The sequence below is a fragment of the Paroedura picta genome, chromosome 4 (assembly GCF_049243985.1).
Source record: "Paroedura picta isolate Pp20150507F chromosome 4, Ppicta_v3.0, whole genome shotgun sequence".
NCBI lineage: Eukaryota > Metazoa > Chordata > Lepidosauria > Squamata > Gekkonidae > Paroedura > Paroedura picta.
Genome location: NC_135372.1, coordinates 145,073,564 through 145,095,309, shown reverse-complemented (window position 1 = coordinate 145,095,309; position 21,746 = coordinate 145,073,564). Strand labels below are relative to the sequence as shown.

Here is a 21,746-nt window from a genome sequence, read left to right as displayed (position 1 = left end):
CTTAAAGACCAACCAAGATTTATTCAAGGTGGGAGCTTTCAAGTGCATGCACAGAGTGCATTCAAGTGCTCCCGCCTTGAATAAATCTTGGTTGGTCTGAAAGATGCTACAGGGACTCTGATTTTGTTGCAATATTTTCTTGATTCTCTGCATGTCCAGCACATATACTAAAATGTTGCATTTGTAGTCTGACATTTCCAGCCCTTCTCTTTATAATCTCTTTGCTTTTGTCATCTCTTTTGGGGTAATATGTTACCTTACGAACACGTTATACCAGTTTCCCCTAAGTATTTGACATTCCGAAAGCTTAATTCCTTTAGGCTGTAGATGATGAACATTCTGACATGAACTTCGAATTGGCTGTAATTCCATTTGGGCTGGATCTGGGCACAGGCTCAAGAATTACTTTCTCACAATTAGCTGGAAGTGAAATTGAGACTGTAAGTCTATTCCTCACTTCATAAATTAATATAACACTGCTTTTTTTTTTACAGTATTCCTATGGGCCAGCCTGTGATACATCGACTCAGTTGTCAACCATCTTCACAAAGGTTCGCTTTCTTGCTGCAATTTTCCTTTTGCTCAATTATTTTCAGCCTAATTAACTACTTTCTGTGTTTTCCCCGCAGTCCGTCTGTTTCCTTGTGTTCCAGAATCAATTGTGCATTATCAGCTCTGGATGGCACATGGGGAACCAAGTTCTGCTACTCTCTCTGCAACGGGCCCGTCATTTCATGGGATTTTATATTGTTTATAATTGTAACAGCCGGATTACAAAATAATTGCCGAGGAAGCAGAAGGAAAAGAGGTGCATTCAGAGGCCTGGAACCCACAACAGGCTGCTGTCAGAACTGGGGGGAGTTGGCATTTTAATGCAGTTCTAATAGCCAGCGCATCATGCCACAAAATGATGGAAAATCAGAAAACAGTGGGATGTGGTGGGTTTAGCTGTAGAAATGGGAGGAAGGAACGAAAGGTGGCATTTGCAGGCTAAGTGCGAAGCATGGAGCTGCCTTTGGGGCTGGGGGGGCCTGTAGATTTCTTCAATTAACTTTTTCCTGGTGCAAAGAGCCTTCCAGCGATCTGCAGGGCCTGTCAAACGGAGCTCTTCCGCCAAGTCTACGGCTGAGGCCGGGGCAGTGGGCAAAGATCAATGGGGCCCCCTGATGTCAAGCTCAAAGTTTGATTATTTTGTCTCTCTTTCCTCCTCCCTCTAGCAGTAGGCAGCGGCAGGTCACCTCTGGAAAGCCCTTTGCTGAGGTCGCCAGGAGTTGGATATCTCTTGACACACAGACGGATCGAGAGGCTAATCCCCAAACAGAACTCACTCCAAGCACAGGAGAGGAATGTCCCCATGTGCAAGGCTACCAGAAGGAAACCAGCCAACGGGCTTATGCTGCAGGCAGCAGAGCTCACCTCTGCACGTCTCTCTGGCTCCCAGCTCAGGGTTCTGCTAAGGATCCGAAGCATCCTCACAGCGCAGCCTCCGACACACTTGCGGTTGCAGAAGAGCATGAGACAGGGCCCCCGCCCCCGCCCCCCGCCCCAGCACACACACCTTCTCCCTGGGAGACTGAGGAACGGAAAGACTATGATGCTCAAACGTCTTTTATTCCGCAAGCGACGACACTACAAAACCCCCCTCTGATCCTGACCCAGGAGGCCATAAATGTTGCTCTGTAATCAATATACAAGACTGGAACAAGCTTCCCCTTTACGCTGAAGTCGCAGGGGTGGCCAAACTGTGGCTCTCCAGAGATCCATGGACTACAATTCCCATGAGCCCCTGCAGCATGCTGGTAGGGGCTCATGGGAATTGTAGTCCATGCACCTCTGGAGAGCCACAGTTTGGCCACCCCTGCACTACGAGAACCAGACACCCGGCAGGGGAGCTGGGGCAGAAGAGGAAAAGGCCACCTGGTCCTCTTGGTTTGCTTCTCCTCTGTGGTCGCCCCGTCCGTTCAGACCCCACCTGGCCATTACTCAGAGCCACGCAGCTGCAACACTCCTGCTCTTTCAGCTCTTCTCGCCCCTGTGGCTTCTAGTTCAGCACAGGGCATCATGGGATGGGATGGGATGGGATGGGATGGGGAACGGCCCCACCTCCCTGCTGCACCTGCAAAGCCACGCTGAGAGGCCAGGTTCTGCCCCCTCCCCAGGCAAGCCAAGCCCCCACCCTCGGTCCATGTAGGGAGCACAGGGCAGTGATTCCCCCAGTCCCAGCGCGGTCTCTCGCCCAGCCCCCCCAAGCCCCGTCCCGCCTCCATTTCAGATCCGTGCGCCGTTTCAACTGTCCTGCAGAGCCACAAGAAGAACCGTCTCTGCAGCACAAGGCACGAATGGACGCAGGCAGGGCAGACGGATTGACTGGCACCGTCTTTCCCTCACAGCCCCCCCCCACTTCAGCCATCTCAGCCCCTGTGGCCCTTTGCCCCACAGCCCTTGCCCCCTGGCTGTTTCCCAGGCGAGGAGCCCCACTCCTGAGGCCTGGGAACTGGAGAAGCGGGCGGGGCAGAGTGGGGCAGGGCGGGGCAGGGGTGTGACGTGTCCATGAGGGCCTGGCCTGGAAATGCTCACCAGGCACCTGGGTCTGCCTGCCTGCCCTTGCAAACCTCCGAAACCCCACGGTGCCACCTTTGGCAGCATGGGGACCTGGCCCCTGGGGTGGGGGGCTGGGAGAAAAGCCAAACAATGGACGTCCCCCAGGAGGGATTCCACTGAGCGAAACTCTCCCATCTCTGGGGACGCATGGGGGGCCCGGCCCCACCGCCTGAGCTAGAATACTGCCTGGCCAAGTGGCCTTCTTTGGCTGCCTGCACGCGATCCCGCTCATGCTTCTGACAGAGCTGTTCTCCCCCTCCCTGGGTCCCAGCCCCACGGATGCCTCCCGGCGGGGCTCCCTTTCCCTGTCGGCATGGCTGAAAGATGCCCGTTGGGGGCACGCCTGCCCCTCGGTTCCCCCCCCGTCACGGCAGCCCCTCCAGCAGGCGCAGCACGTTGTCCGTGAACTCATCCCGCTTCCTGCCCATCCCGCTCAGCCTCACGGGGCACAGGCTCGGGTGGGGGGCCTCGTAGGACTGGGGGCACCAGACCCCGCAGAGGAACAGCCACGCAGCATCGGGGTCCATCTGCATCCAGTGGAGGAACACGCTGCGGAGACACAAAGGGAAGAAGAAGAAGAAGAGTTGGCTTTCTGCCCCGGTTTTCACTGCCGGGAGTGTCAAAGCGGCTGACCCTGTGAGGGCCAAGAGAGCTCTGACAGAACTGCAGCCCAAGGTCACTCAGAAGAAGCGGGAAATCAAAGCCAGCTTGCCGGATTAGAAGCCGCCGCTCTTAACCACGAGCCCACACTGCAGGGGGAGCCTGAGTGAAAGGGCCTGGGCTCAAGCTAGAGACAGCGGATGAACTGGGCCGACAGTCCTTTGGGCTGGGAGTCACACAGCTGCCTTCGACTGAATCAGCCCTTGGCCCACCGGGGTTGGTCTTGTCCACTCAGGCCGGCAGCCGCTCTCCAGGGTCCCTGGCAGAGAAAGGTCTTTCTGCTCGTCTGCAGCCTGGTCCTTCTAACTGGGACCTTCTGCAGGCCAAGCAGATGCTCTGCCACGGTGCCCAATGTGCCCTCCCCAGGAAGCTGCCTGGCACCACTACAGACCCTCGGTCCACCAGGGTCAACACTGCCTGCTCAGACTGGCAGCTGCTCTCCAGGGTCTTGGGCGGAGGTCTGTCACAACACCCACTGCCTAGTTTTTCCACCGGAAATGCCGGGGACTGAACCTGGGACCTTCTGCTTGTGAAGCTAGGGCTGTGCCACAGAGCCACAGGCTGCACGAGCTCCAGTTGTGCCCAATGGGCCCTCTCCCTGCGTTGGGATGGGCAACCTCTGCTGCAGGGCTGGCTCTGAACTGGAAGTGGCCACAGCCTGGTGGTGGGCAGGTGGTGAGTCCCTACGCCAGGGTCCACATCCCCAGCGTATGCCTCTCCCCCCACCTGCTCACAACCCACCCTGTCTCCCATGCCCACGGCACCTGCAAGCCCTCTCCTCAGGAGCCCCATCAGCATGTGGGGCTGACAGCAGCACTGCTGGGACTTTTCACTGTGGCCCTCATTGGTCTCTCTCTCTCTCTCTCTCTCTCTCTCTCTCTCTCTCTCTCTCTGTTGGTGGCACACTGCCAGGGAGGGCCAATCAGGTGAGGAATGAGTAGTCAACTTGAGCTTTATTAAGTTTAGCGATGCACTTCTTTGCGTCTTTGAAGTACGCCAAGACTCAAACTGTGCTCTGCTCCTTTGGAGGCTGCATTTTTCTACTGACCATCGTGGCCACTCAAAAATAAGAAGGAGCTGCTGGAATGGAGGTTTTCTGCTAAAGGGGCCCGAAAGAACACTCCTCTTAAGTGCAGCAGGTGGCCCCCGTGGGCCTGGCCGTTCCTTCCATCAGATGTGTACGGAGCTGACTTCCCATGGGGCTCCTGGGCTCCGTAAAGAGGGCCCATCGGTGGCTCTGCCCTTGAAAGCAGGGGCCAGCAGAGGTCACTTGGGGCACATCCACCATGGGGGGGGGGGAATGGGCCGGTGTTCCTGGCCAGCAAGTGCTCAGACTCCGTGTGACAATCCTGCCTTCAGTGCAACGTGCGCCTTTAAATCAAACGGCTTTTTCTTGCTCTTGTCAATAGCGATTTCCGTCTCTTTTCACTGATCGGGCAGCTGGGGACTCTACTGGCGCCCCGGAGATGAGTCCCTGACACTCGTTTACAGCTGGATCAATGAGAGCGGGGGTTAATTCATACAAGTCACTCCGCAATCCATAATTCTGATCCTGACAACTGGGAGTGTGGGGGGGGGGGGGGGATGGTGTCTGACAGCCAGCACTGCCTTGTACGTTTCAAGAATTTAAGGATGCAAGAAGAGCCCTGCTGGATCAGACCAGGGGTCCATCCAGTCCAGCCTCCCGTCTCCCCCAGGGGCCAGCCAGTCCCTCTGCAGGGCCAGCCACAGGGCAGAGAGGCCAAGGCCTTCCCCTGAGAAGACCCTCAGAAGAGCCCTGCTGGGTCAGACCAGGGAGGGTCCCTCCAGTCCAGCCTCCCGTCTCACCCAGGGGCCAGCCAGTTCCTCTGCAGGGCCAGCCACAGGGCAGGGAGGCCGAGGCCTTCCCCTGAGAAGACCCTCAGAAGAGCCCTGCTGGGTCAGACCAGGGAGGGTCCCTCCAGTCCAGCCTCCCGTCTCACCCAGGGGCCAGCCAGTCCCTCTGCAGGGCCAGCCACAGGGCAGAGAGGCCAAGGCCTTCCCCTGAGAAGACCCTCAGAAGAGCCCTGCTGGGTCAGACCAGGGAGGGTCCATCCAGTCCAGCCTCCCGTCTCCCCCAGGGGCCAGCCAGTCCCTCTGCAGGGCCAGCCACAGGGCAGAGAGGCCGAGGCCTTCCCCTGAGAAGACCCTCCGAAGAGCCCTGCTGGGTCAGGCCAGGGAGGGTCCCTCCAGTCCAGCCTCCCGTCTCACCCAGGGGCCAGCCAGCTCCTCTGCAGGGCCAGCCACAGGGCAGAGAGGCTGAGGCCTTCCCCTGAGAAGACCCTCAGGAGAGCCCTGCTGGGTCAGACCAGGGAGGGTCCCTCCAGTCCAGCCTCCCCTCTCACCCAGGGGCCAGCCAGTCCCTCTGCAGGGCCAGCCACAGGGCAGAGAGGCCGAGGCCTTCCCCAGTGTTGCCTCCTGGCATAGGAATTCAGAGGCTGACTGCCCCTGAACGTGGAGGTTCCCTTTGGTCAACGTGGCTTGCATGGAATCCCACAAGTTTCTGTTCGTTTTGACTCATATTTGCATTCAGAATACCACCAGCAGGAAAAGAGGATTTAAAAAACCCATAAATGCAGGATTATTAAGGCCACTGGGGTTTGGGGGTCTGGTGGGAACAAAGCGTTTTGGATGCCTGGAGGACTCTCTTATGGGTGCCTGGAATGCTCCCGGACGCCTTCCCTTTGCTGGGAGTCCTCATGCCAGGCAGGGGCCCTTCCCGGTCTAAGCCAGGCGTCTCCCAACAGGCCGCATCAAGCCAAGCGCGAGGGAGGGCTGAACTTCAGCTGTGCTTCCAAGCGAAGCTGCAGATTTAGAGATTACGCAGTTTACAGCTGTGCAAATAAGAGGCTGGTTTCTGGCAGAATGGTTAGTGTATTGTCGCATCCACAATTCCAAACACGGCCCAAAACCAACATCACCTTGCCTGGGACAGAGGTCTGCGTTGCTACAGATCTGGGACAAACGAGGGGACAAGCAATCCCTGGGGGGGGGGGGGGCTGACAAGAGAGGAGGCGGGGCCAGCGTGGAGGGGAAGAAGTCTCCTCCCCTGCCATTTCCACAGGGCTGACTTCTGAGCCATCAGCACCCGCATCTCTGTCCGCATCTCATATTGGCTGGATTCTGTTTCCTAAGCGGTTACATTGGATGTGCAAAGCAGAGAGATCAGCCCCCTTCCAATTATCCAAGGACAGGGAGGCAGCTGAGCCGGGGGGCGGCCAAGAGTCGGACACGACCGAATGGCCAACGTCATCCCCAGTTCCTTCCTGGGTGTGCAGAGCAAAGTCAGGGAAGGAAAGCAGGCATGGATCTGGGCTGGAGGACCACACAGCCCCCCTGGGGAAAGGGGGGGGTCCATCTCTCTGGGATGCGCAGCGTGGAGGGTGTCGGAGGTCCTGCCAGAAACGCTGCTGTGGCCGGGCAGCCCCCCTCTCAGCACAGCTCTTTGTGCCTCTTCCCGGGCCCTTTCACTGCCCCCCGAACCTAACACCGCTGGGAGGGAGGTCACCCCCATTCCCAGTTCATGCCTGAGCATCAGCTCTGTCCCCGGGCTGTCTGAAAGGGCCCACAAGACAGACAGACAGCCCTCCCCTTCCCCAGCCATTACCTGGCGACAGCAGGTGGGCCTGCCCCGTGGGGAGAGAAAAAGAAGAGCTCTGCTGGATCAGGCTCAGGGGCCATCCCACTCAGCTGCCCGCTTCTCCACGGCAGTGGCGACAGGACAAAACCCTCCCATTAGCAACCAGAGTTTGGAGGTGCACAGCTTAGGATCATAGAGTTGGAAGGTACCTCCCGCCCCCCCTCCCCACAGCAGGCAGGACACTCACAACCCAGGGAGGGCCCATTTAGTCCACCCTCCTGTCCCACATAGTGGCAAACTGCTTCCGCTGGAGGGCCAATCACAGGGCAGAGAAGTCAAGGTCTTCACTAGAACCTCAGAAGAGCCCTGCTCGATCAGGCCAGTGGTCCAACCAGTCAGGCGTCTTGTCTCACCCACTGGCCAACGAGTTCCTCTGGAGGACATCAACAGGGCCTAGAGGCCGAGGTCTCCCCCTGCTGTGGCCTCCTGGCTCTGGGATTCAGAGGTTTTGTGGCTCTGACTGTGGAGGTTCCTCAGCCCCCAGGGCCAGCTGCCACGGACAGACTCATGCTCCACAAATCTGTCTCATCCCCTCTGAAAGTGGTCTATTCCTCTGGCTCTGATGCATCAAAGCTTGTGGAGCATGTGTGTAATGTGTCATCAAATTTTAAAACAGAGGCTGGAGAGCCATTTGACGGAGGCTGATTATGTGAAGGCTCAAGGGAGTGGCAGGTGACAGTGGAGGAGCGAGATGGTTGGGAGTGTCCTGCACAGTGCAGGGGGTTGGACTAGATGACCCGGGTGGTCCCTTCCAACTCTAGGATTCTAAATGGTAGTCAACTTACATCAGCCTCTCCCGGGGCCTTCAGGAGAGAAGAGACATTTAGAGGTGGTTTGGCCGCCACCTTCCCTCTGCACGGGAATCCTGGAATTCCCCGGAGCTCTCTCACTTGAATGCTAACTAGGGCCGACCCTGCTTAGCTTCTGACCCAATTGTGCTGGCCTGGCCCATGCAGGTGAAGGCGATGGAAGCTGAGACACCCTAGAAAATCCTGCTGGTCTTTAAGGTGCTACAGGAGTCATAAATGCTCAATCCCCATTTATAGCTCAGCTAGGCTGGCCGAGACGACTATATCGAGGCACTAACTGAAGAGCCAACTTCCGGAGCAGGGGTCTCCAAAGTGGTTTTAGAAAGAGAGTGGTTCCCCCCCCAAAAAAAAAGAAACCACACACACACACACAGCAAGGGTTCTGATTGGCCACTGGTATCCCCAAGACCCCCATTCTGGAGGGACCCAGAAGCTGCCTTCATAGAAACACAGAATAATGGAAGGGACCTCATGGGTCGTTTACCTGGCTGCAGCACACAGCCCTGCCACACCTCCCCACGCATTCCCCTCCAAGCCCCCCTTCCCCGCCTGGCACACCTCCTCCCATCGCAGAGCAGAAGGGGAAGCAGAAGCCCTGCCCCTCATGGCCCAAAGCAAATGCTACTCCTGCACTCGGCCCAGGGAGCGTCTTGACTTCCCCTGCTCTCAAAAAAACTTTCTCCTGGGCAGTTTCCAGGCAACCTCCATTTCCATGGCAAAAGATCCCAGGGGGGGGGGGGTTAAATCTGGCTGCCGCATTCATATTTGTGTTTGCTTCGCTTACGTTAGTTCTTATATGCCGCTTTTATCTACCCGAAGGATTTTCAAAGCGGCTTACAGTCGCCTTCCCACAACAGACACCCTGTGAGGTGGGTGAGGCTGAGAGAGCCCTGATAGTCCTGCTCGGTCAGAACAGCTTTCTCAGGGCTGTGACTGGCCCAAGGTCGTTCGGCTGGCTGCATGGGGAGGAGGAGCGGGGAATCAATCCCAGCTCGCCAGATAAGAAGTCGATGCTCTGAACCACTACACCAAGCTGTCTCTTTAGCTGAGTGTCGGGCGGGGGACCTTCTGTGCCCAGCAGGTGCTCTACCACTGAGCTGCAGCCTGTCTCCGCAGAGTTCAGCCTTCTCCTGCCCCTAGGGCCGACAAGCTCCCAGGCCCTCCTCTGCCAAGGACAGCGTGCTCTGGACAGGCGTTGCTGAAAGGTAATCTCCCTAACTTTGGCAGCAGGAGGGCTGTTTTTCCAGCAATGGATGTTCTTCCCTTCATGACACCCTCCAAGCTCAACGTACCTGTGGGCAGCTGCTTGCAACTTTGCCGGCTGTTTTGCACTGAGGTAGGGCAGGCAGGCGTCTGCCACTTGATGGAGGTCAGTCTCGTCTGAAAAGGCGGGGAAGAAAGAGAGAGAGAGAGACGGAGAGAGAGAGAGAGAAAGGGATGCATCAGCAGGAGGAGGCTCCTCCCACCCCGTTTGCTGCCCTTCAGTGCCCCCAAAAGACCTGCTTTCACAGGTTTCTGGTATCTCTGGCCTTTCTGTACAACAACCCGACGTAAAGAGTATGGACAGGATGAGGAAAAGGCCTTAACCCCAAACCGCAGCCGTTCCCCCTGCATCCCCCTGTCCCAGATACTCACCAAGGTCTAGTGCTTGGCAGAGGGACCCAAGGCCCTGCAGCACGGCCAGCTGCAGCTTGAAGGCCAGGGTGTGGCTGTAGACGGGTCCAGCGCGGGCGCTGACGGGTGCCTGGGTGGCAAGGGAGCTCACCAGCTTGGGCAGGACGTCCTTGGAAAAACGGCGCCGCAGGAAGTCCCCACTCCTGGCTCCGAAGGCACACAGCACCTGGCGGAGAGGCCCTCTTTTAGAGAGACGCCACCCATTGCACCCTGTTCCCAGCAGGATTGGTGCCTTTCCCCCCACGGCCAAAGGGAAGCAACAGCAGCAGCGTCTCCCTCATTAAGTTCTCTGATTGGAACCCCAGAAAGCGGCTGCTTGGCCTGAACTGCTCTGGCACCTGAGCAGGAACCCAGAGAGGACCTCTCTCTCTCTCTCTCTCCCTGCCAGTGCCCTGGCCATCCGGGGGGCATTCCTCCCATGCAAGGAAACAGCCAGCGCTGTGAAAGAGGACCAGCCTGCCTCTGAGCTGACCTGCCTTCTGCAAACCTAGAGGACGTTGGTCTTCCCCAAGGTTAACTTTCAGGGGGTTCACGGCCAATTCCGGTCTCCCAAGGACCGGTTCAGAGCCTCAGAATTAGGTGGAAAAGAAAGGCAGAGCTGGGGCCTACCTACAGATTGGCAACACAAAACGGTCTAAGAGGAGAAATGCCGACTGACTAAAGCAGGCGCCTTGAAAAAGCCCAAATCATCACGGAGGACAGGATCTTCAAATGCAACAGCCCTCAATATGGCCCCTTCCAACTCTATGATTCTATGATTCAGTGTCCAAACCAATGGCCCTTCCTTTCTGCATGGTTTGCCCTGGGGTTGGGCTGCCTCAGATAATCACACAAGCGCAGAGATTTCCACGTTGTTTGTCCTACCCAGTTGTGGAGGGTTCATGTGCAATGCACAATTGTGGCAGGCAGTTGTGGCAACTTCTTTGTACGATGTGCCACAGCCAAGAGGAAATCACTGGGGCAAGCTGGATTTGAATCCACAACCACGCTCGAAACCGTCCATATTTGAGGGGCTATCAGCTTTTGAGAGTCAAAGCTCTATTCGTCAGAGACATCTGACTGGACAGAGTTTATTTATGTTTATATATATATATATATATCGGTTGGGATTTATATCTCACCCCTCGGTGAGGCTACCATACTTTTAAATCACATAGATAACTACATGGTACAAATTCATTTTAAAGTGGGGTTTTACGGTCGCTATTGTAATTTTAACATGATGTAAGCTTCCACAAGCCAGTTTGCCAAGAGCAGTGGCAAAAAAATCGCAGGATAAATTTAATGGATGAATGACATTAAGATAAAACATTGAAACTTAAAACCATTAAAACCTTTCAAATCGAACATACTGGCTGATTCGCCATCAGACATTACTGTCTTCAATTTTTTGTTTTGGGGGGTGGATCCACAGAGAGACAATCTGTGTTTTGTTTCAAGTCGCTGTGACATTCCTCGGCCCCTACCAAATGCCCACCCTTGCAGGCCCTTCAAAACCGAGCCAGCTCTTGGAGGGCCCTCAGTTCTTCCGGGTCGGGGCCAGGACTGAAAAGGCCCAGGCCCTGGTTGAGACCCGACATGCTTCTCTAGGCCCAGGGGCCACCACTTGGTTGGAACGGAACGAGTTGGCTTCTGAAAGTCTCTGTGGTGCTGCGGGACTCAAATCCCGCTCTTCTCCTGCAGACCAACACGGCCATCCCATGAAACAACCTTTCTGTAACTCTGGCACTAAATAAAATGAAAGGGAAGCTTGCAGCCTCCAAGCACTGGAAACAGTCAAGTCAGTTATCACAAAATGTTCCTGGGCAATTCTCCTGGAAGCGGCTTCTCCTCTCCCGCACCTTTGTGTCGCCGCAGGATTAACTCCCCAGGGCTGGCCGGGGCAGCGCTCGAGTGCCCTGAGGTGAGGGCGCTTGGTTCTGCTTGGCTTTCATCCCTAATTCCGTTTCCACTTCAAAGGCTTTGCGCAGAAGATCAGCTAGATGGATCTCGAGCGGCAGACCTGGAGGGCATCCTCCTAAATGAGCGGTCGGTTGCCCTGGCTACTGCTGGGGCGCGGCTGGGCCAGGACAACTGGCAAGGAACACCGGCCCCCAGGAACGGAGCAGGCCGTGGCTCAGGGCAGAGCCTCTGCTGGGCATGCAGAAGGTCCCAGGTTCAATCCCCGGTGGCATCTCCAGTTAAAGAAGGAAACAAGCCAACAAGCGCTAAACTGGAGAACCAGTGTTGACTCCCCCCTCCTCCTCCACATGCAGCCAGCAGGGTAGTCTTGAACTAGTCCCAGATCTCGTAGAGCTGCTCCTGTAGAGCAGTTCTCTCAGAGCTCTCTCAGCCCCACCTGCCTCATGGGATGTCTGTGGTGGGGAGAAGGAAAGGAGTTTGGAAGCAACTTTGGGACTCTTTGGAGTAATGAAAAGCAGGCTATAAAAAAACAGCTTTTCTTCCTCTAATTGAAGATTTTACATTGTGGTCTTTTTAGGGTTTGTTGCCACGATTATTGTTTTAGCATAATATCAGAATGTGGGGGCATCCAATGAGGTTGATGGGCAGTAGGTTCACGATGGACAACAGGAAATACCACTTTACACAGAGTGACCCAAATGTGGAATTTGCAGCCAAATGATGTAGTGATGGCCACAGGAATAAACAGCTTTAAAAGGGAACCAGATAGATACATGGAGGAGAGGTCTACCTCCACTCAGGGCTGCTGAATCCCAGAGCCAGGAAGCAACATCAGGCCTCATTGCCCTGTGGCTGGTCTGACCCAGCAGGGCTCTTCTGAGGCTCTTATGAAGGCCTCATCCTCTCTGCCCTGTGGCTGGCCCTGCAGAGGAACTGGTTGGCCCCTGGGTGAGACGGGAGGCTGGACTGGAGGGACCCTCCCTGGCCTGACCCAGCAGGGCTCTTCTGAGGGTCTTCTCAGGGGAAGGCCTCGGCCTCTCTGCCCTGTGGCTGGCCCTGCAGAGGAACTGGCTGGCCCCTGGGTGAGACGGGAGGCTGGACTGGAGGGACCCTCCCTGGCCTGACCCAGCAGGGCTCTTCTGAGGGTCTTCTCAGGGGAAGGCCTCGGCCTCTCTGCCCTGTGGCTGGCCCTGCAGAGGAACTGGCTGGCCCCTGGGTGAGAGGGGAGGCTGGACTGGAGGGACCCTCCCTGGCCTGACCCAGCAGGGCTCTTCTGAGGGTCTTCTCAGGGGAAGGCCTCGGCCTCTCTGCCCTGTGGCTGGCCCTGCAGAGGAACTGGCTGGCCCCTGGGTGAGACGGGAGGATGGACTGGAGGGACCCTCCCTGGCCTGACCCAGCCAGGGTTCTTACCTTGAAGGCTCTAAGCACAGCCAAGGGGTCATCGTTGGTCAAGCGGGTCACAAGGGCAGGCCATGTCCGATGCGCCAGTGGGAGGAAGTGGTTCTGGTAAGGATACAGGACCACCACACAAAGCTCCAAGGTATCCAGAACCTGGGGGTGGGGAGAGATGGACTAAGAGCAGAAATCCTCTCACTGAGTGGTTAGTGTGTCTATGTGTGTATGTGGGGGGGGGGCAGAGTTCTGATCATCTGGTGCCAAATAACAAGTCAAGGGCTGCTTAGATGTCAGACATATTTGATTACCGGAAATCAGCCTGGCTTCTGCAAAGGGAAGTCCTGCCTCACCGGCTTTCGGGAGTTCACTGAGAAAGTGAACAAGCAACAGTGAACGGGTAGACATTATAATGAAACCAGCTGGAGAGCCCGGGTCAGCCAGGAATGCACCAGGCACTGAGATGGAGGCTTGCAGTGCACCCGGGGGGGTCCTGGGCCCTCCCCTGTCCCAAACTCCCAGGATGGTGGAAAAGTCAGGTGCAGCAAGGTCGGCAGGCCTTGGCTTTCAGGATCAGATGTTTGTGGCCTGGATCCTCCCCCCCCCATTGTCCTGGGCTCCACTGGATGATGGGTGCTGTTTTCAGGGCCTTCCTGCCCCTGGTTGGGCTGCACCAAAGTCTGCACAGGCCGCAACGGGGCAATTCAGGCTGGGCTGGGCGTTTGCAGGGCCTTCCTGGCCAAAACGAAGTTCGTCCAGGCCACTATGGGCCCTGTCCTGCCCACAAACAGCCATTTTTTTCTGCCCCCCACCCCCCCACTCAATGTGAGGTGGGCAGGTAGCCTTAGAGTCTGCACTGGGAGGGAGGGAAAGAGGGAGGAATTCTGGAAGAGGAGACCCTCTGCTATGGGCGTTTGGGGTCGGGGTAGCTGAAGTCTGAAGAGCGCTTTGCCTGCTCCCAGGAGTACCTTCAGGCGCACATGAAGGCTCTTGTCCGAGAGGAGGTGGAGGCAGCGCTCCATCACTTCCTGGGCGATCTGGGCGTGGGCAGGCAGCGGACTCTCCCCCGCCGGGCTTTGCTCCTGCGACTCCGACTGTGAAGTAGGCGAAGGCTCTCCTGGGAAGAGGGGAGGGGAGGGGAGACACACCCTGCTTGAAGTGACATGCCACGCGAGAAGGGAGGGGTGGGGGAGAGGGCAGTGCATGGAGCGCATGCACAAGCGGAAAGAGCCATCTTGGTGGCCCCCGGGGGCAAACTGCAGCTTCACATCGCACCTGTCAAGGCAGAAGCCCAAACTGGTGGCCACTTCAGATTTCTTAAGGAGGGCGTGTGGCAATTTCCACCCATTGCCCCCTCTCGCTGTGCCTCCCATTGCTCCCTCTCAAGGGACTGGGCGTGTGTGTGTGTGTGTGTGTGTGGGGGGGTGTCAGAGGCTGTAGCAGGCAGGGCAAATCTGGTGAAGACTGAGAGGAGGAGGAGGTGGCAGGTGCTGAGAATAGTCCAGAGTTGCATTAAAGGGAGAGGAAAAGACACAGAAGGAAGCGACAACGTTGGTCAGCTCAGACCACCAAGAGTGTCTCCTTCATAGCCTGGAGACTTCCCCGCCATCTATTCTCGCTCCCTCTTGCTCCCGACTCCTTGCAGGTCTCCAGCTGTTGGGCCTTTTTTGCCAGCCTGAGCAGGCACGATCTCATCAGCCTCTCCTGGTGCATCCTTCCCAAAAAGGCCCATCACCCACCGAAACACCCATGTGCGTCCATGCGCAACGAGGGCACAGGGGCTTGGAGGGGGGCACTGACCTTCCTCTTCCTCCTCATCCTCCAGCAGGTCGCCCTCTGCGATCCGCTTCTGCCGGACGTAGTCCTGGAAGAAGGCCTCCATTTCCTCCCTGGTCGGCGTGGCTGCAGGCCTCTTCCCCTGCAGGCCACCTTCTCCCAGCAAAGGGCCACCAGATGTCTGCTCCAGGCTCCCCTCCGTTTGGTGCCCAGGCACAAACCAGGAAGCTGCCAGAGGAGACAAAATGTTACTTCCCAGGGTAACCCACGGAGGATGGTGGCAAACTGATACAATTTGGGCAGCCTTTCCCCATCCCTTATGCCCCCAGGAGTGAGCTGCGGTCCCAAAATGGGAATCATAGAATCAGAGAGTTGGAAGGGGCCACACAGGCCATCTAGTCCAACCCCCTGCTCAACGCAGGATCAGCTCTAAGCATCCTAAAGCATGCAAGAAAAGTGTGTATCCAAGACTGCCAGTGAGGGGGAGCTCACCACCTCCTTAGGCAGCCTATTCCACTGCTGAACTACTCTGACTGTGAAAATGTTTTCCCTGATATCTAGCCTATATCATTGTACTTGAAGTTTAAACCCATTACTGCGTGTCCTCTCCTCTGCAGCCAGCAGAAACAGCATCCTGCCCTCCTCCAAGTGACAACCTTTCAAATACTTAAAGAGGGCTGATGAGCCAGTGAGTGGCCCAAGGCAGGTGCACATATTGACTCAGACCAGGGCCCATCCACAGTGACCCCAATTCCATGTCCAAATGACCCCCCCCCCAAAAAAAAAAACCCCAGCCAGAATGGTCCAGAGGAAATTTGCCTCCCGACCACAAAGTGGCAACCAGCATTTCCCTGGGCATGCAAGGAAGGGCCACAGGCAGTAATGGGTTTAACACGCAGTAATGGGTTTAAACTTCACGTACAACGATATAGGCTAGATATTAGGAAAAAATTTTTCACAGTCAGAGTAGTTCAGCAGTGGAATAGGCTGCCTAAGGAGGTGGTGAGCTCCCCCTCACTGGCAGTCTTCAAGCAAAGGTTGGATACACATTTTTCATGGATGCTTTAGGATGCTCTGGGCTGATCCTGCGTTGAGCAGGGGGTGGGACTAGATGGCCTCCATGGACCCTTCCCATCTAGGATTCTGTGAGTCTAGTTCAGCAGTGGAAAGGGCTGCCTAAGGAGGTGGGGAGCTCCCCCTCACTGGCCGTCTCCAAGCAGCGGCTGGACAGATCCTTCTCCTGGATGCTGGAGGCTGATCCTGCACTGAGCAGGGGGTGGGACTAGATGGCCTGCATGGCCCCTTCCAACTCTAGGATTCTGTGATTCTAGTTCAGCAGGGGAAGGGGCTGCCTAAGGAGGTGGTGAGCTCCCCCTCACTGGAAGTCTTCAAGCAAAGGTTGGATACACACTTCTCTTGGATGCTTTAGGATGCTTAGGGCTAATCCTGCGTTGAGCAGGGGGTTGGACTAGATGGCCTGTGTGGCCCCTTCCAACTCTGTGATTCTGTGGCTCGCTTTATGTTCAGCCCAGGGCCAAATTCCTTGGCTATACGTTTCTAACCTCCATTCTGATGCTGAAAGGATAACTTATCTCTTATCTGACTCTGTCGACGATGTTACCCACGAAGCCTCATTATCGGCGTTGGCCGCAAGGAAAATAAGGGCCAATGTCGACATTGTTAAGGTGCGCTCTTAACACGCTTGTATTTTTTAATTTTTACATGCCGTTCTACAGCTATAGTTCAATGGTTTTAAATTTCCATGTCTTCTATGGTTTTATTCTATTTTACTTCTTGTAAACTTGTCTTTTTACTTTGTAAAGGCCTGGGGCTATATACAAATATAAATTCTCCTACTAATTAATTCATGAAAGAATAGCTTGAACGGCAGATAGATTTAAGAAGCACATGCTACTACCAGATCAACAATCCCGGTTTGCCTTCTGTACTCCTGGAACTAGAGCAGGATCCGGGGCCTCTTTTTGATAGGGAGGGCCAGTCGATGTTATCGACTGGTCCCAACCAAAAGCCTTTTTCCGGGAGAAAAGGTTCCCTCTGTCCACTTTCTCTACCCCCTGCGTAGCACAGGTGACGGCCCCAAGTCCCTGGTCCACCTCTCTACCAAGCCCTTTGAGACAGACCTCACAGAACCGTTCTGAGAGCAAAATAGTGTCCCGAGGCCTCTGTGCAGGGGCGGGAAAGAATTCATTGGCAAGGAAGGTTCCCCGCCGGGCAGCAGTGGAAAAGCTCACGCTATGCGCTACCTAGCATGGTCACGAGGGTGTGCATGACCCCGAGGAAGAGGGGCGTGCGGTCACTGTGACCCCGATCGAGGGCAGCCAGGACGTCCTGCACCACATCCCCCACCAAGGGCAGCACGTTAGCATCGGCATGCCGGAGCATGGCCTCCAGGACCTTTGTGGCATGAGGTTCGTGGGCCAAACGGCGCAGGTGTAAGGACACTCGGTCCACCAGGTAGTCGGCATTCTGGCAGAGGAGCTCAGGGACGGAGCCATACCCGCAGGCCTGGCAGATGTCCGCCATCGTCCCTAGGGCGGCCTGGCTGACCAGCAGGGTGCCGTCCCCAGCCTTCTCCAGGACAGGGTACAGGACGGACATCAGGAGCTCCCGGAAGTCTCTCTCCAGTGCCAAAGCAAAGCGGCCAACTCCTTCTAGCTGGATGCAGATCTGCCAGATGTTGCTGCTCAGGGACGGGACCAGGGGCCTCGGGTTCGAAGCAGGCGGAAGCGGGCAGCTCTCTGCAGAAGGGACGGCGAGGAGCCCAGGAGGTCTCACGGCTGGTTCAGCACCCAGTCCTTCCCCCTCGAGGCTGGTGACCAAATACCAGTTGGCCGGGTCCATGTACTCCTCCAGCACGGAAGCGACAACCCCTTGGAGTTCCGCCTTGTTCATTGTGGAGTCCCGTTCGCAGAGGACGTCCACGTGCAGGCCGGCCGCCCCAGCAACCAGCTCGTTGAGCAGCAGGGCTGCCTGTTTCCGGTACGTGGCGGACTCCCGATAGCGCTCCACGAAGTGGTCCACGAGCAAATAGAGATCTCCGTAGTACCCGAGGATTCGGCCCACCTGCTGCAGCAGGGAGAAAATCCGATCTTCCGTGAAGAAGCGGAAGCACTTCCGGTGGCCCCCGCCCGTCTGCGTCCAGCTCCCTCCCGGGGCCCCCCCGGCCCTTTCCTCCACGATCTTGACGTCCCTCACGTCCAGCTCCAGAACCTGCAGGAGGGCCGTGGAGAGCCGCTGGAGGTGGGAGGCGGAGCGCAGGACGCCGTTCACCTTGGGGCCCAAGAGCTTCAGGCAGCCCACGAGCAAGTTCAAGGTCGACAGCTTGCCCGGGTCATCCTGGGAGCTCATGAGCCGTGGCAGAGCCGTGGCCAGCGCGTGGAGCTCCTCCGCGAGAATTTCTGCCAGACCCCGGTCCCCGGCCACTGCTCCTCGGGCCGCCAGCCTCCCGAGGACCTCGTTGCTCCGGCCCTGCACCTCGGGGCTCTCGTCACTCACAAGGGCAACTAAGGCCTTCACCAGCTGGCCCGCAGATCCCGCCAAGGACTGGCTGCACGTGCTCAGAAGGAGGGAGGCCATGTCTACAAGCTCCACCCGTGCCTTCCAGTGCGGGTGAGCGGACACCCCGTCCACCACCTTCCGGATCAGGAGGGAGAGCCTGGCTGCAGTGCTGCTCACCCAGTCCGGGCTCCTGTGCACCAGGAGCTCCGATATGCGTCCTCCCTGATCCAGGGCCAACGTCTCTGGCTTTGGCGGAACCTGGACCAGCTGCTCGTCCGCCATCACCCTGCTGAGCGCTCGAGCGAAGACCCGGGTGGCCGAGACGACGACCGCGTGCCCTTGCTTGACGTCTCCCGTGATGACCCGGGACAGGGCGATGGAGATACCTGGGAGGAAAGAGGCAAAGAGGTCTCCGAGACGCCTCCTCTCTTCGCCGTCCAGGGCCCTGCAGGGCTCCAGGCAGTCGCCCTGCAGCAGGAGAGCCTGCAAGCAACGCAAGGCGGAGACCTGAACACCCTTGGCTTTCTCGTGTTCGGCAGCGGCCAGCAGCAAGGAGACGGCGAAGCCCAGGTGGGGCAGTGCGGAGGGCTGGTAGAGGGTCCACAGGACGTCCCCGTCGGCCGCATGGAGCAAGGCCTGCAGCGCCCGCATCGCTTCCTGCTTCAGCTCCTCGGACAGCGGGGCCAGCCGGCCGGGGCTGACCGGAGAGCCCAAGCAGAGGCAGAGGTCAGAGAACAGCTCCTGCAGCAGCCCCGCCTTCCTCACGCGGGTGGCCGAGAGCACAAAGGCCACGCACTCCACCACCTTCAGGACCACCGCCTCGCGCTTTGGCCCCGGCGTCTTGAGGGTGTACCGCAGCGGGAAGAGGACGTACTCTTGCAGCTCCTGCAGCGCCAGATCACTCACGGACTGCAGCTGCCCACAGAGGCGCTCCACATTCTCCGCTGTCTGGGCCTTGGTCAGCTCCACACATACGGGGCGCAAGGCCCCAAAGGCCTCCTGCGGGGTGTCAAAGACCGCCATGGCCTGGCTCAGCCGCGCCCCTTTGTCACACGGCGTTGCTCCTCATCCTGGGGACGGGAAGAAAAAAGTCCCATGAGCACGGTTCTGTTTTGGCCCCTGCTTCCTAACTGGGACCCTCTTGGGCAGACCGTATGCCCCTCGCGGTTGGGGGGCACATATAGTGCATTCAGCAGCAGGGACAGGGAACGGCCCGGGCTCAGTGGAAGACCCTCTGCGCAGCATGCAGAAGGTCTCAGGGCAACCCACGGCATCTCCAACACAAGAGACTGCAGCACTATGGGAAGGGGCCATGGCTCAGTGGAAGACGCAGAAGGCCCCTGCTTCAGTAGGTGGCACTTCCAGCTAAAAGGCTCAAGTAGCACAGGATGTGAAATCCTCGGCCAGAATCCCAGGGGAGAGCCGTGAAGAGGGCCTGTGGTGCGTTGGTAGAGCATCTGCTGGCTGGGCAGAAGGCCCCCGGTTCAATCCCCAACATCTCCCATTAAGGAATCTGGCAGGAGGTGCTACCAAAGACCTTTTCTCTGTCTGAGACCCTGAGTAGGCAATATCAGCTTTGATGGACCAAGAAGCTGATTCAGTAGAAGGCAGCTGTACACATGTGGCCTAATGCTTAACCAACAGAGAAAGAGCCCACCCGGAGGGTCACACACACCTCTGCTGACCTCTGAGGCTGGGGACTCAGAGCAGACTCCCAGTTGCCTTGGGCAGGTTGCTGTGGGATAGAATGATGTGTGCAGAAGAGGGGCAGGATGCCAAGGGTAGGAAAATGCCCCAGAGAGGGAGCGTCTGCCTGTGGGCACCTGCAAAAGACATCTGAGAAGGAGTGGCAGGAAGGATCTACTCGGTGGCTTCTGGGAAGTGTTTTCTGAACACTCCAAATGTTGACATTTACATTTGAACAGTCATTGGGACAGTCATCAGGGCCCTCCCTGCGATCTGCATGTGGGAGAAAGCAGCCCTTCAGGTAACCCGCTCCCAAGCCATAATAATGAGGTGATTCTATCTACAGGCAGATAAGATCTCCCACAGGTCCAAAAAACAATACCCCAAAGCAATCATGGGTGACAGATTCACAGCAGCACAAGAGGTGTTGTGGTTTTTCTGCCAGCTGCAAAGGATTATTATCTTTATTTTGTATACGCTGGAGTTTGGTGTAGAAATTTCATGGGTGCTCCAGGGCCGTTGGGTAACGCTGCATTCAAACAACAATAAGAATTGGTTTTATACCCTGCTTTTTCTCTTCCTGAAGGAGCCCCAGAGCGGCTTACAGACACCTTTCTCCTCCTCTCCCCACCCTGCAAGATAGGTGGGGCTGAGAGAGCTCTGAGAGAACTGCCACGAGAGAAGAGTTCTGTGACTGGGCCAAGGGCACCAAGCTGGCTGCATGGAGAGGATGAGGGAGGAAATCGGATCCAGTTCTCCTGATCAGAGGCTGCCACTCTTAACCACTGCATTTGGGAACATGACGGCCAGAGGACAGGCAAGAAGATGGAAATCTCTCATTTTAATAAATAACTAATAAGCGATCCAGCTCTGCACCTGGGCCCTTTGGCACATAGAGGGTGAGCTGTGGCTCAGCCAAGGAACTCCTGCTTGACATGCAGAAAGCTGCAGGTTCAATCCCCAGCAGTGTCTCCAATCAAAAAGAGGAGGCAGGGTGGAAGACAACAGACCTCTGCCTGAGATTCTGGAGATCCGCTGCCAGTCCGAAAAGGCTCTCTGGATGTGGAGAGATTCTACAGAATCATAGAGTTGGAAGGGACTTTCTGGGTCATCTAGTCCAACCCCCTGCACTATGCAGGATACTCACAACCCTAGTTGCTGATTCTGGTGTGTTGGTGAAGATCAGGAGTAGCCAAACCAGTTCTCTAAAAATCCACGGACTTCAGGGGAATTGGGGCTCATGAACACCCCAAAAGCCAGTCCCCCCCCCCCATGAAGCTTCCTAATTCTGAATCATCCCTTGACCAAGATCAGCACAGCCGGCCGGAGCTGGCCCTGGCCCAGAGGGTGCCAACTCTGGGTTAGGATATTCCTGGAGATTTGGGGGTGGAGCTTGGGAAGGAGAAGCAGTTCTGGCCGAGCTCCAAGCCACTCCTGGAAGCTGGCTGCCCGCGGTGTGCTGGGGATTAGAGTCTGATTCCCCGCTCCTCCTCCTCCACAGGCAGCCAATGGGGGAACCTTGAGCCAGTCACAGTCGTGTTAGAGCAGTTCTCTCCGAGGTCTCTACCCCGCAGAGGAAGGGCAGGCGATGGGAAGCCGTTTCAGGGAGGGAGCTGCGGAGTATAAACCCCGGCCCTTCTTCCCAGCCAGCCCCCCCCCCCGCCGGGCCGCGCGTCCTCCAGCGCCCAGGACACGGGAAGGCCCTTCCCACGAGACGCCTCCCGGACAAGTTCACACGTGCACGAGGGACATCCCCACGTGCTCCGCGGTGCACAGTTCTGCTGAAGGAATAACACCCAGCACCCCCGTTTGCATGCTAACATCTCCCGCCAGGCCCTGGCCCCCTCCCCCAAAGAGCACCCCAACCCCCCCCCCTTACCTCCTTCCGAAGCAGGAAGCGGCGACGGAGCACTGCGCACGCGCGGCGGGTCCTGCGGTCGCACTGCGCGTGCGTAGCCGGCGGCGACCGGTTCCGCGTCCCAGGAGCCGCGGGCGCATGCGTGGGAGTTGCCGCCGTCTGTCTCGGGCGCGCTCCGCCGCTCGCCTTCCCCTGCGGCGACCCGTAGCGC

General features: G+C 57.2%; 1 protein-coding gene across 2 annotated transcripts; it reads right to left on the bottom strand.

Annotated features, from left to right (window-relative positions):
* Window positions 1-1,601: 1,601 nt before the first annotated feature.
* TTI1 (TELO2 interacting protein 1) lies at window positions 1,602-21,746 on the bottom strand. 2 transcript variants are annotated; one of them, XM_077336098.1, is made up of 8 exons: window positions 21,557-21,746; window positions 16,737-19,061; window positions 14,497-14,700; window positions 13,665-13,813; window positions 12,715-12,855; window positions 9,364-9,568; window positions 9,021-9,108; window positions 1,602-3,150 (listed from the first exon to the last, which is right to left on the bottom strand). In XM_077336098.1, the coding sequence occupies exons 2-8, from the start codon at window positions 19,012-19,014 to the stop codon at window positions 2,967-2,969; spliced, it is 3,249 nt and encodes a 1,082-aa protein (XP_077192213.1). In that variant the 5' UTR covers window positions 19,015-19,061; window positions 21,557-21,746; the 3' UTR covers window positions 1,602-2,966. The 2 variants fall into 2 exon arrangements, with proteins under 2 accessions (XP_077192213.1, XP_077192214.1); XM_077336099.1 differs by lacking the exon at window positions 21,557-21,746 and adding an exon at window positions 19,667-19,832.